We start from the raw sequence: 12,509 nt of genomic DNA on the forward strand, positions 1-12,509 counted from the left end.
CTCCCCCCAACCGGCTGCAGAGGTGGGAGGGTCCTGATGATGTCACGCGGACAGGCTCCTCCCACTTCCGACCTTGTCCTGCAGGACCGGGGGCCGGGCGGCGCCGCAACGATCCGAGCCAGGTAAGAGCCGCCGGAGCCCCGGGGGCAGCACGCGGCGCTGCAGCCCCCCTGGTCTGGGACTCTGTCTGCAGGGGCAGCTCGCTGTACCTGCTCCAAGGCGGGGGGGGGGCTGAGTTTGGGGCTCCCCCTCCCCCGGCTGCAAGAGGCTCGGAGTCTCGCTGCCGGTTGATGCAGGACCCGCAGGATGACGGTGTGTTTGGAAAGATCAAACCAGGCGGGCATCCGCGGGGCAGCTGGAGCATGCACTTAATTCCCTTCCCTCCAGGGCGGCTGGGGACTTGACGCTGCCTGCGGCTGCTGGCGCAGATCGGAGCTCGGACGCCCTGGCCGCTGTCAGAATGAGAGGGTGGGAGGGTGTCCCTGGGTCTCATCCCGCCCTCCTTTTATACGGTGCAAATCAGGTGTAACGCGAGTCCGGGTCAGGAGCCAGATCAGAATCGGGCCCCTTGTGCTTTCGCGTTTGCGATAAGTGCTGTGCATTGTGTAGCTTGTCAGTTGTGTTTATTTGGTCTGGTCCCCCTTCAGACACTCCCCTCTTCTCCCCCCCCCCCCCCCCGTTAACATTGCAACGAAACAATACATGTAGACACCCGGCTCTGAGTTCACGGCATGGTGCTATAGTCATTAGGGGCCACAGTGTGGTATTTCAAAGGTTCATTTTTTCTTCCTACAAATCTTCCAGTGAGTCTGTCGTTAGGGAGAATAAAGGGAGTAACAGCAAAGATAATGACAGGTTTCAGAGTAGCAGCCGTGTTAGTCTGTATTTGCAAAAAGAAAAGGAGGACTTGTGGCACCTTGGAGACTAACAAATTTATTTGAGCATAAGCTTTCGTGAGCTACAGCTCACTTTAATGACACCAGTACATTTAATTTCACATTTAGATAGTCTTCTACAACATTTTCTATAACTGTGGAATAACTTTATTAATGGAACATGAACTAGAATTATGATACTAAGCACCATTCTGGCTCTAGCCAAAACAAAATTCTGCAGAGGGCTCATTATAAAAATCTATATGATCAACAAACTTTCTTTTTAAAATAAAGAGTAACATACCTTAAATTCCTTTCATTACAGTAACATCATAACAGTAGAGTTCAAAAACGGATGTGCAAGTCAAGACTGTTTTATTGAGACCTGTTTAATGTGGCATATCAAGCAATTCGTTTGTTACAGTTGTTTTCCTCTTTTGATTTGGCTAAGCAAGGTCAAATAGACTGTAATTGTTTCTAATTTCTATCACTTTAGCCAAAAGGCAAATGCCTTTTCCCTAATCTGCTATATGTTCTCTTTTCTTTGAGTCTGATGAGACAGGGCACTTGTTAGAAATCATATTTATAAAACTCTGCATCACATGGAGTTTGTATGTGGCCAAAGGAATGGATGAGGGGATATGAAGGTTTTCAGCCTTAGGATTTGTCGCTGATTTGAAACAAGCACCGACTGTCTCCAAAAGTCCTTGTATCTGGATGGTTGTTCTAGTGCAGGGATAAGCAGCCTTTGGCACGCGGCCCGTCAGGGAAATCCGCGGGCAGGCCGGGATGGTTTGTTTACCAGCAGCGTCCACAGGTTTGGCCGATTGCAGCTCCCACTGGCCGCGGTTCGCCGTCCCAGACCAATGGGGGCCGCGGGAAGGGCGGCCAGCACATCCCTCAGCCCACGCCGCTTCCCGGGGCTCCAATTGGCCTGGGACGGTGAACCGCGGCCAGTGGGAGCTGCAATCGGCCAAACCTGCGGACGCTGCTGGTAAACAAACCATCCCGGCCCGCCCGCGGATTTCCCTGGCGGGCCGCATGCCAAAGGCTGCCGATCCCTGCTAGTGTCCTGTAGGAAATGAGATTGTGGGTCTCAGTCCAATTCCTCTAATTGTGAGGTGTCCTCATTACAGCTGGCACTAACTGGCACCCCTGAGGACACTCTCAACAGAAAGGCCGAGTGGTGCATGGAACCTGAATCCCCCCCATCCCCACCCTGCAGGGCTGGAGCACATTGGTGGGGCAGTGGGGAGGAGTTTGCATAGCTGCTGGATGAAGGCACTGTCAATCCAACATCCTTCACAAGCACTACAATTTGCTTGTTTTTGTTTAAACTGTCTCAGCGTAATAGGTGGTTTTAATGCACAGAAGCTGGGAAATCCACAGTAGTAGAGCCTCCAATGCAACTAACATCTAGGAGGGGGTGGGCAAACTTTTTTTGGCCCAAGGGCCACATCGGGGGTGCGAAACTGTATGGAGGGCCGGGTAGGGAACGCTGTGCCTCCCCAAAGAGCCTGGCCCCCGTCCCGATCCGCCCCCAATCCGCCCCCTCCCACTTCCCGCCCCCCTCAGAACCTCTGACCCATCCAATGCTCCTTGTCCCCTGACTGCCCCGACCCCTGTCCCTGCCCCCAGACAGGCCCCCCCATGACTCCCACACCTATCCAACCTGCCCTGCTCCCTGTCCCCTCACTGCCCCTATCCCCACCCCCAGACAGGCACCCCTGGGACTCCCACGCCTATCCAACCCCGCCCCCCCCCGCTCCCTGTCCCCTGACTGCCCCGACCCTATCCACACCCCAGCCCCCAGAGAGGCCCCCCCGCGACTCCCATGCCTATCCAAACCCCCCTGTCCCCTGACTGCCCCCCCCAGAACCTCTGCCCCATCCAACCACTCCCTGTCCCCTGACTGCCCCCCGGGACCCCTTGCCCCTTATCCAAACCCCCCCTCCCCCCAAGCTGCTCAGAGCAGCAGAGCCCCACCGCCCAGCCAAAGCCCGCCACGCTGCCCGGCAGGATGGTCCCGCAGGCCATAGTTTGCCCACCTCTGCTCTAGGAGGATCTGGACATTCAGTCACTTTTGTTTATTTGAAATAGTATTTAAACTATCAAGGTTCCAACTACTGGAGCTGCACCCAGTGCCTGTTACACAGGGAGTCCAGATGCTATTGGATGCCACAGATAACATGTCAGTCCAGTTCTATTCTGGAAGGTTATTTGGGACACAGGGGAGTCTGTGGCTGAGTTCCTAGTTAGAAATCTTTAGTTTTGATTGGAGTGTCTGATGCCCTATCTCCACTGGGTCCCAATCCTGCCGTGAAACAGCCACTCCAGCCCTGCTGCTGGACACTTATGTCCTCAAGTTTTCACACACAGACCTTCATCTGCTTGCTTTCTTCTCCTTTGCTTGCCCTTGGTGCTGTCTCCTGTAGGAAGCCCTGCTGCAATTTGGGGTATAATGCAGATTTTAATGGTGGTGGAAAGACAAACTGCATTTACTGCTTAGATCATAATCAGCCTTTTTTGCCCAGGAAAATAGAAGGAACATTTGTAAAGGAACTAGAAACCCTCCATTCTCCAGGGTTCACGCGTGTTGCAAGGTTGGCCTAACCTAAGTGTCTCTATTGGGCTCCCTTTGAATTCCAGATCCTCCTCACTGGGGGTGGGGTGTGCTGGGGTGAGGTTTTGGATGGGTTCCAGCCTGAGAGGCTGATGATGCCAAGCTTGTGACAAAGGCCTTTGCCCTGGGGAGCTGAGCCAGGGAGATGGCCAGGATTGGAGAGAGCTGTAGGGGTCCTGAGACCAGCTAGCACCAAAAAGGGGCGAAGCCCAAACAGAGCAAGAGACCAATTAAGTGGAGCTGGTGCGGGGGTTACTCAGCTGTCAATGTCTGGGGGGGTTCAGAGCACTTCCCTGCAGATGGGGATCTGGCACCGGGGTATTTGGAAGTTATTCTGCTCGTCCCAGCTCTTGCTGGCTGGATCGTTAGCGGTTCCTACAGGAACAGACCCTGGCAGCGGGCATGGGTCACTGCATGTGTAGTGGACAGCAATCTACAGATCGAATAAGTTAGGGGGAGATTTTCAAAGGCACAAAGGGCAATTAGGTGCCCAACTTCCACTCACTGCCCCAGGAAGTTGGGTGCTTAATTCTCCCTTGTGCCTTTGAGAAAAATGCCCCCCTCAGTGCTTGTCTACCCAAGAAAATTGACCAACACAGCTAAAGCGGAGTAACTGTTATTCCGGTCATTCATAACTATTCTGCTATAGCTCTGCCGATCAATTTCCACGGCTAGACAAGCTGTTGGAGAATTATTTTCTGAATAATAGATGACAATGATAAACCATGACGTTGGCTGAGGCCTCCAGTACAAAGGCCCTGTCTGTTCCACATGGGCATCAAAGGTCACAGGCACCTTTCATTAGAGGAAAGGTTTCCCCCAGCCTCTTTGGAACGCAGAAGGGACCGCATTTCTGTGACCCCTGCAAGAGCTGCATAGGAGAAGGTTCTCACACAAATAATGCTTTCGGTGGTCTCAGTCGAGTCACTGATTACTCTAACCCAGGGCATGGCCATGCTACCTCTTGTGAGGCTCTTTATTCTACCCATCTGGTAAACAGCATTTACTCTTCATTATTTATTTGTGTTCTAGCCTCCACAGACCCGCATGGTGACCAGGGCCCCGTTGTGCTAGGCACGATACAAACACGTGGGAGGACATGTGCAATTTGAAATTCCTCATCTGCCTGTTGGTGATTGATCATTCCTGTTCTGTCCCTCGCACAGTGTTAGCTCTGGGCACAGGCTGGTGCAGAGCCTGCATTAGGATCAGGTAGGCACAAATTGGAGCTAGTTCTCTTGAGCCGAGGACTCCAATGGTGGTTAAGCTAGAAAGCCATTACGGTGCTTTTCCTGCAGATCCAGTAGGGGGAGCCAGATGGTTAATGAGAGATGGTTAGCATGGGCCAGAATTTCAAAAGAGCGGCGCTCCGATTTAGGCCCCTAATGAATGTTCTCTTTGAAATTCTGGCTATTGATTTAGGTGCCTACATGGGAGCTGTTGGATGCTGAGCTCTCCTGAAAATCGGACCCTGAATGTTTATTTTTGTGCAACAGCATGAGCCAATCCGTGTCTTTGGATCAATCGACTGCACCGGCACGAACAGGACCCGGGGAAAGTGCAGTGGTGCACATTTGTGCGGTGAGATTTTAAAAACGGACCCCGCATTCTTCGGAGTCCAATCAACTGAGTAATACACCCCTGAAGTGGCTGGTGCGGGTGCTGCCCAGAGCTAGCCCTGGGTTGTCGGTTACATGCAGTGACTTTTGTGTTGAATTAAACATGGCACCCTGTGCTTGGATAAATACACATTTTAAGACAGAGTATCCCCAACACCTACTTCTTGTTAATATCGCTCTGGCTTTGGGTTTCTCATTACCCAGTCTTGGGGGAGAAGCCTCATTCTTCGATCTTACGCCCCATTTTGTATTACACAGCAGGGGAAAGTAATCTAATTTTCTTTCTAGTGTTTTTGAGACTGTGGAGTGTGTCCTTTATGGACAGTGGTGATTGAAACTGCCTGCTCTCTTGACTGTTTGAAATCCAGTATTTCAGGCATTTGATTGCCTATTTTATTCCTTTGGAAAAAGGGTGAGAGAGGACTGGTTTGCCACCGTAGGATCGGTATTTTCAATAGAAAAGCTCCAACAGAAACTTCAAGGGTTTTGAAATTTGTTGCCTAAAAATGAATTTCATCTTAGCCTGGAAGGAATTGGGATTTAGCAACATTTTAGGCCACTTTTTAGATTTTAGACTGAAAAGTAAACATAGGGTTTGTGGCTCTTGAGACGTTAGGTATTTTTATTCTGTTGCTCCAGACTCCAAAGATTTTATGAACAGGCAACCTTAACAGTAGATGGTGCTTAATAGCCACAACTTTCCTTCATCTCCAAGCTTTCCTTAGAAAGGTACTGAGCTAATTCAGACCTAAACCAAGCCTGACCTCCAATGGCCAGCTCCAGGGCATGTCGGCACACGGGCTGGAGCACTGAGAATGAAGCTGTCCTATTGGTCCTGGTCTCCAACTGCTAGAGAAGGACCGGTTCTGTCCCAGTGCTCCATCTCCATAGTAACAGACAGAGGCGTTGAAGTGAGAAGGTTGTTACTTTATTTGCCCTTTGAATTTTGTAAAGCATTGGTATGGTTTATAATGAAAATAGTAAGGACCTCTGGGGTCAGGAACATGCTGGCATTGAATGAGGGGCTGTGTTTACAGCCGGTGTATTAATTTAGATAGAGAATGAATGGGCCGAAGATGTTAATATAACACAGTCGCTGTTCAGTGTTTAAACAGCGTTAAACAAAGTTCGGGGTTCGGTATAGAGAGACCTCAGCCTGATTAGCACCATGGCAAACACGCCATTACGTTTTTTAACCTTTCATTAAAGATCTGGAAAAGCCGTTAAAGCATTTGAAATGTGAAGCATTCAGTAAGGCTTTCATTTTAACAACGTTGTTTGTTCCCTTTCCCTTTAGCTGGAAAGAGTTTTTAGAAGGAAAAGCCCCTCGCTTGATGGTATCGAAGATGGTAAAAACTTTTGGGAGAAAGAGAAGCAGTGAGTTGAGATAGTCTGATTGCTCTTAAAGTCCGATCCCATTTCATCCCAGGTGGTATCTGGGATTCAGCTGGAGCTGGCAGAAAGGAAGTCTTATTTGGGCCCCTCTTCTTTGCCCATTCCAGTCAGGACATCTCTCGGGATCAAGGCCAACAAGGACTGGGGTTCCAGGACATGGTGAGAGTGGCAGCCATGACGGTAAAGCTCACTCCAGTAGACACCGTCTGTTCTTCTCTATTCCCCCTTCCCTCTAAGTCTCTTTCTTTAAGGACCCCCAGAAGGAGTGGTGGGTGGAGTAGCCCAGCCCTTCATTATTTTGTCTACGAATTAGGTCTAATATTGGATATCCCAGTCTTGGCTCGTTAATTTTTGGTTCCACATCTTCCGTCTTTACCAAGCATGATTTCAGTGGCATCACTGGATTCTATCAACGTGGCCTTTTTGTTTAGACTAATTCAATCTTTTTGTCTCCCTTTCATACCTCTTTCCATTAACATTTGTTATTATAAGTTACTGTGACATTTGATGACCTTTCACGTACTTTTCGTAGCTGAGCTCACAAGTAGGATAAATTTGCAGGCCCGATGATCAGAACAGAGCACATGGCTTTCAGCATCACCAGCTATTCCTTGAAGGCGCTAATGTAGGTCCAGGCTTTAGGTTTTCTTTCTCTTGAAAGATTGCATTTGAACTATCTTTTGATTAGTTCATTTGCTGTCTATGAAAACTTAGTTTTGTCAGGATCTGACGGTTTTTGCGACCCGAACAGACAGCAGGTTGGGGTCGTGCAGGACACTTGGAATGAAACTGATGTGGGGAGTAGACGGACACCAGAACTAACCGGTTTATTTTCGTTGAGAAGTGCCAGGAGTAAACACAGCATCAGTAGTGTAGAGTAAAATAGACTTTTCGGGTGCTGCCTGGTTTGAATCTAATGTACCATTAGCAACCAAGGGAAGGAAATATTTTTGGCCTGAGTGTCCACCTGTAAATGTGGATAATGTTCCAGACCCTCCTTTGGAAAGCAGGTGTGAGATGAAAAGCATCAGAGAAGAGCTCGGTATTATTTATTCTTCTACCCACCAGGAAATGCCCTGCTCATGGCTTAAATAGTCCACTGGGCTGCTGGCGCCCTCGGGCAGGTTTTCTACCTTTGCTTTTGTTGGCTGCTGCGTTCCCGCTTGGACACACCTTACGCTTTCACACTGCCCTGGTGGCGCAAGCTGTCCTTTCAGTGTCTAGAAACTGGGGTCCATCCATCTGTCTGATTTCTAGCCTCTGCCACCCACTTCTGTCTCTTGCGGCAAATCCCCTCTTGAATCATATTAAAGAGCTCTTTTCGTGTGGGCACAAAGAACCGGCGCGCTCTCTCTTGCTGGCTCGCAGTGGGGAGCTCGCAGCAGAGGCGTGGGGGAACGCTTCCTGTCGCACACCCACCATGTCTTTAGAGAGCTGAGTGTCACCTGGGTCTTAACTGCAGCCACCCTGGCTTCAGGGACCTGATCCATCCAAGAAACATGAATAAATATAGGTTCTGGGGGTAGGGATGGTGCATGTCAACTTGGAGCCTGTCCATCTTGATGGTTTCCCTTTACCACACAGTGCTCCTGTGGAGGAAATGGAGAGGCATTGCAGAGACATTTCAAAACAATTTGCTTGACGACATGTTCTGGGGACCTCCTGGAACCTATTGTTAACACCGTGGTGCTGAGAATTGGGCTGGGCTGGCACTGAAGAGAGTAGCTGAAAACACACCGTGACGCGACCTGTAGCCTAGAAATAATTCTCGGCCCTAAAGATTGGAACAGCCTGAAAAGCAGGATCAAACTCAGGCCTGCATGAAGGCATGTTGTACAGCTGTGGACTCCCCTTCTGCCAGCACCTTGGGGTATCCTGATCTGGGAGGGGATGGCAGGGAATTGGCCTCTGGGAAAACCAGAGCTCTCACATGAAACTAAACCACAGTGCTCGATATCTCTTGGTCCCCCTCTCTGCCATTTCATAAAGGTCACTAATATTCTTGTGTTGTTCCTTTCCACATCCCAGGAAGGACTAACATGGAAGCTTTTACCTTGAACTAGGAGTTGCTCTACCTCAAACTGCAATCTACCTCGCCCCAGGGTCAGCCGAAGATGAGAGTCTGGAAGGCTGTGGCTACCACTCTAGCGTTCGCCGGCGTGGACGTGCTGGTGACCACGCTGCTGTACGCGCACAGCCATAGCGGCAAGGACGTTGTCCAGGATCTGAAGCACTTCAACGTCTTTAATTCCATGTTGGACGTGTGGGGGGCATGTCTGTACAGGAGCTGCTTGCTGCTTGGCGCTGCCATTGGGGTTGCCAAGAACTCGACCTCTGGCCCCAAGCGCCTGAAAGCATCCCAGACCTTCATCACCTTGGTCTGCCTGCTGGTGGGCATTTATGCCCTGGTCAAACTGCTGCTCTACTCGGAGGTCAGGAAGATCATTAGGGACCCCTGGTTTTGGAGTTTGTTTGCATGGACGTATGTGTCGCTGGCTGCAACTTTCTGCCTGTGGCAGCTGCTGTCTTCCGTGACGTCCTCCAGAGAGGCCTTGGGGGTCAGTTCGGAGTCCCAGGCAGAAGCAGAGGAGATATGTGACCCCAGCTCTGTTCCTGCGTCAGGAGCCACTATCCATAAGCTGCTGTCTTACACCAAACCAGATGCTCTCTTCCTCGGAATAGCAGCTTTCTTCCTCCTGGTTGCTGCTTTGGGTGGGTGAACGGAGTTTAAAGGGACATTGCCAAGATCAAAATTCCATATTTTCTATTAATATCAGTTCTATAAAAATCAGACCTATTCACCCTGATGAAATCTAAATATTTGGCTTAAACAACCTTTTCATCTTTGTCTCATGCCTAGATTATCAAGGCCAGAAACACCTTCAAAGATATTACTGTTCCCAGAAACCAGTTAAACTCCACTGCTAACTTTTGCTTTACCCGATAGCTCTGTGTTTGAAACCCTGTCTCTTGTTCTAATCCACCTTCTCTTATGCTTCTCCCATACAGGGGAAACATTCCTTCCTTATTACACTGGCTTGGCGATTGATGGCATAGTCATCCAAAAAAGCATGGATCAGTTTTCCACTGCAGTGGTGATTATGTCGCTTCTTGCTATAGGAAGGTAACTGCAATAGATAGATTATTTGTGCCTCAGTTATAAGAAGCTTATTATGTTGAGGTTTAAACCTTCTTCCATAGTATTGTCCTGAACTGGCTAGTGTTTATATGAACCACTGCTTGATGGATTAGGAACTGCTCAGCTGTGTGTTGCAGGTGGGAAGCTGCTAACAGCAGTTCTCCTTTATCTCAGGTGGCGGGGATGTGTCCTTGTGGACCCATAAGATGTAGGTAATCCCTGCTCTTGCTGCGCAGTTGTGAGTGCCCACAGTGTGGCAGCAGAATGACAACTGTGAAGCCTTAGATGGCCATGACTTTGTTACAATATTTACAGACTCAAGAGGGAGTGGGGAAAGAAACATCTTAAACACTTGGTTTAGTTTTATCTTTCAAACATCCTTGCAGAGAACGAGGAGATTCAGAGGCAAGGCTTTGGCATCCCTGACTCTTTCCTGGTGACAGCTGCACAAAATAGGCAGTTGCAGTTTGCAGAGGGACCAGATGTCATGCCAATGTGTAGGTTAGTTTTGGTTAACGCAGCTTTGCGGCCCTAAGTCACTTGGAGTTCAGGGGTGAATGAGCCCCGGATTGAATGGCCATGTGCATCCTGCTTGCCAGTAGAAATGACATGGAGTTTTTCATGGTTTCCATCTGAAACTGTGAAAGGGGCCAGGGCTCAACTGAAAGGTTTTTCGTTTTGTTTTTTGCTTTGTTTAAGATTAGTTTCTACCAGAACCAGGTTAAATCAGCCTGATTCTGGATTTTGTAACAAAAATTTCTCTTGTTTCTACTCCTGACACTTGGGTGTTGCCTAAAACAGGATGCACGGTGTTCATATACAGTGGAAGCGTTGGCTAGTACTGATAGCCCACACCTGAGACTCTGCCATTGACTTGGCCATGCCACTTTCACACTTGTGTGTCAGTTTTCCCGATCTGTAAAGTGGGGATAATGAGATCCATCTCTGGGGTTGAGGGGTGTTGTAAGGCTAAATTAGTTGTCTGAGCAGCTCTTTGAGATCCTGGGATGAAAGGCACTGTCAGTACAAAGTAATATCATTGGCCCCTGTTTCGATATGTTTGTCTGGGGTGTGATGGGGCTTGTATGTTGTGCTAAGGAGTGGATTTTGTGCACACTGTTATATAACGTCTCTTATCTGCAATTAGCTCATTTGCCGCAGGTATCCGGGGTGGCGTTTTTACGCTCATATTTGCCAGGCTGAATATTCGACTCCGCAACTGCCTCTTCAAGTCGCTGGTCGCTCAGGAGACAAGTTTCTTTGATGAGAATCGCACAGGTTGGTATCTCTCCATCCATGAGATCAGTTTCTCTTTCAGTGGTCCAGCCTCATCCTCGCGTGGTGATGGTCTCTGGGAGGCAAGTGTGCTTGGGACGCCACATTCCCTCTGTGTCTCAAGATATGAGAATATCATTTGAGTAAGTGATTGACCTGAAACACTAACGCACTGATTTCCAAGTACCTACTAACAGTGTCTGTCAGATTCACAGCCTAAGGGAAATCTGTATAAATCCTGCAATCTAAAGTGAACGGAGGTGCTTGGTTGCTACTGCTGGAAATCAGAGTCCCCAGTTTATCCATACAATGGGTACAACATGGGCAGTGCAAGGGTCAAATGGGTCATCAGTAGGGACAGAACCCAGGATCAGCAGCACCAATTCACAGGCCTCCACCATTTGAGATGAAGGAGCAACCCCATTAGCTGGTATCAGTCTCTTACCCTCTGGACTAGCCAGCCGAAGGAGATACAACCCACTTAACCAGTATGTTACCCAAACTTCCCTCTGACCACTCTACCCTACGTGTGCCTCAACCCTGGCCTGGCAGAACCATGTCTAGGCGGGGAGAGGGGACTTCACAAGCTTTTCAGGCTTGATCTCTCAGCTGGGAATGCCAGCAGGGCTCTCCAGCTGTGACTATGGTTCTATGTCAACTGTTGACTGGACTGAGCCCACTAGCTCGCTTTATGAAAGCCTCCAAATAGCTGTCAAAGGGTTAAAACTTTAGGTTGCTACTGACCTGAGCTGGATTAGAACTGTAGGTATGTTCAGCAGCTGGCACACATCCTACGTACACCTGTACCCAGCAATGTGCCTCGGCCCTGGCTTGCGGGATGTGAGGGTGGTTCTGTCGACATGGCCCATTCAGTGCTTGGGCTCTGCTGAGATTGCCAGCAAGGATCCTGAATGTGGTAGTAGATTTTTGTGGTGTTCTCACCTTGACTGAGACCTGCCAAACTCATTTCACGCCACCCACTGAACTGCCAGCGGGTGGTAACAGCTTCCAGTCACTCCTGACCTGGGCTGGATTTGAACTGGGAGCCTAGATCTGAAAGGTTCTATGACCCATCATGAATGGCTGCATCCCCTCAGCCCCTGATCTGGGCACATTTCATTCTTGCTTCCCCATGACCCTCCAGTTTGGCTCATGGCACGTGCAATCACTACCTGCCTGTGCTGATATGGCGGTGGGGGCTGTGATTCCTGAAGCACTGATGGATCGGAGCTCTTCCCCACTCCCCTTTGCCTTGCAGGGGACATCATCTCCCGGCTGACCTCGGACACAACGATTGTGAGCGACCTAGTTTCCCAGAACATTAACATCTTCCTGCGCAACGTGGTGAAGGCGACGGGCGTGATTGTCTTCATGTTCAGCCTGTCCTGGCAGCTCTCTCTGGTGACCTTCATGGGCTTCCCCATCATCATGCTGGTGTCTGACCTCTACGGGAAATATTACAAGGTAAGGCAGATTGCTTGCATCTTTAATTTAGGCCGAGTCCCTCTGTCTCCCCCACAAAGCAGGGCTCTTCCGTCGGCCAAGTGACCTCTCAGAGCAAGGCTGGGATCTAGCCGTGAGCT

The 12,509-nt window shown here is 49.6% G+C and overlaps 1 protein-coding gene across 10 annotated transcripts in view; it reads left to right on the plus strand.

Moving 5' to 3' along the window:
• The first annotated feature begins 8 nt into the window (after window positions 1-8).
• The window catches only part of ABCB9 (ATP binding cassette subfamily B member 9), a 35,150-nt gene continuing 22,649 nt past the window's right edge, over window positions 9-12,509 (plus strand). Inside the window, exons 1-7 of one of the 10 annotated variants that reach the window (XM_007058277.4) lie at window positions 59-122; window positions 4,921-5,079; window positions 6,415-6,671; window positions 8,541-9,224; window positions 9,522-9,636; window positions 10,799-10,929; window positions 12,185-12,390. In XM_007058277.4, coding sequence (XP_007058339.2) covers window positions 8,627-9,224; window positions 9,522-9,636; window positions 10,799-10,929; window positions 12,185-12,390 — 1,050 coding nt within the window. In that variant the 5' untranslated portion in view covers window positions 59-122; window positions 4,921-5,079; window positions 6,415-6,671; window positions 8,541-8,626. Of the gene's footprint in view, window positions 123-180; window positions 313-4,519; window positions 4,711-4,920; window positions 5,080-6,414; window positions 6,672-8,540; window positions 9,225-9,521; window positions 9,637-10,798; window positions 10,930-12,184; window positions 12,391-12,509 lie in introns of those variants that run through there. The other 9 variants (XR_006285957.1, XM_037878788.2, XM_043529207.1 and 6 more) reach the window with 9 other exon arrangements.

The sequence above is a fragment of the Chelonia mydas genome, chromosome 15 (genome assembly GCF_015237465.2).
Source record: "Chelonia mydas isolate rCheMyd1 chromosome 15, rCheMyd1.pri.v2, whole genome shotgun sequence".
NCBI lineage: Eukaryota > Metazoa > Chordata > Testudines > Cheloniidae > Chelonia > Chelonia mydas.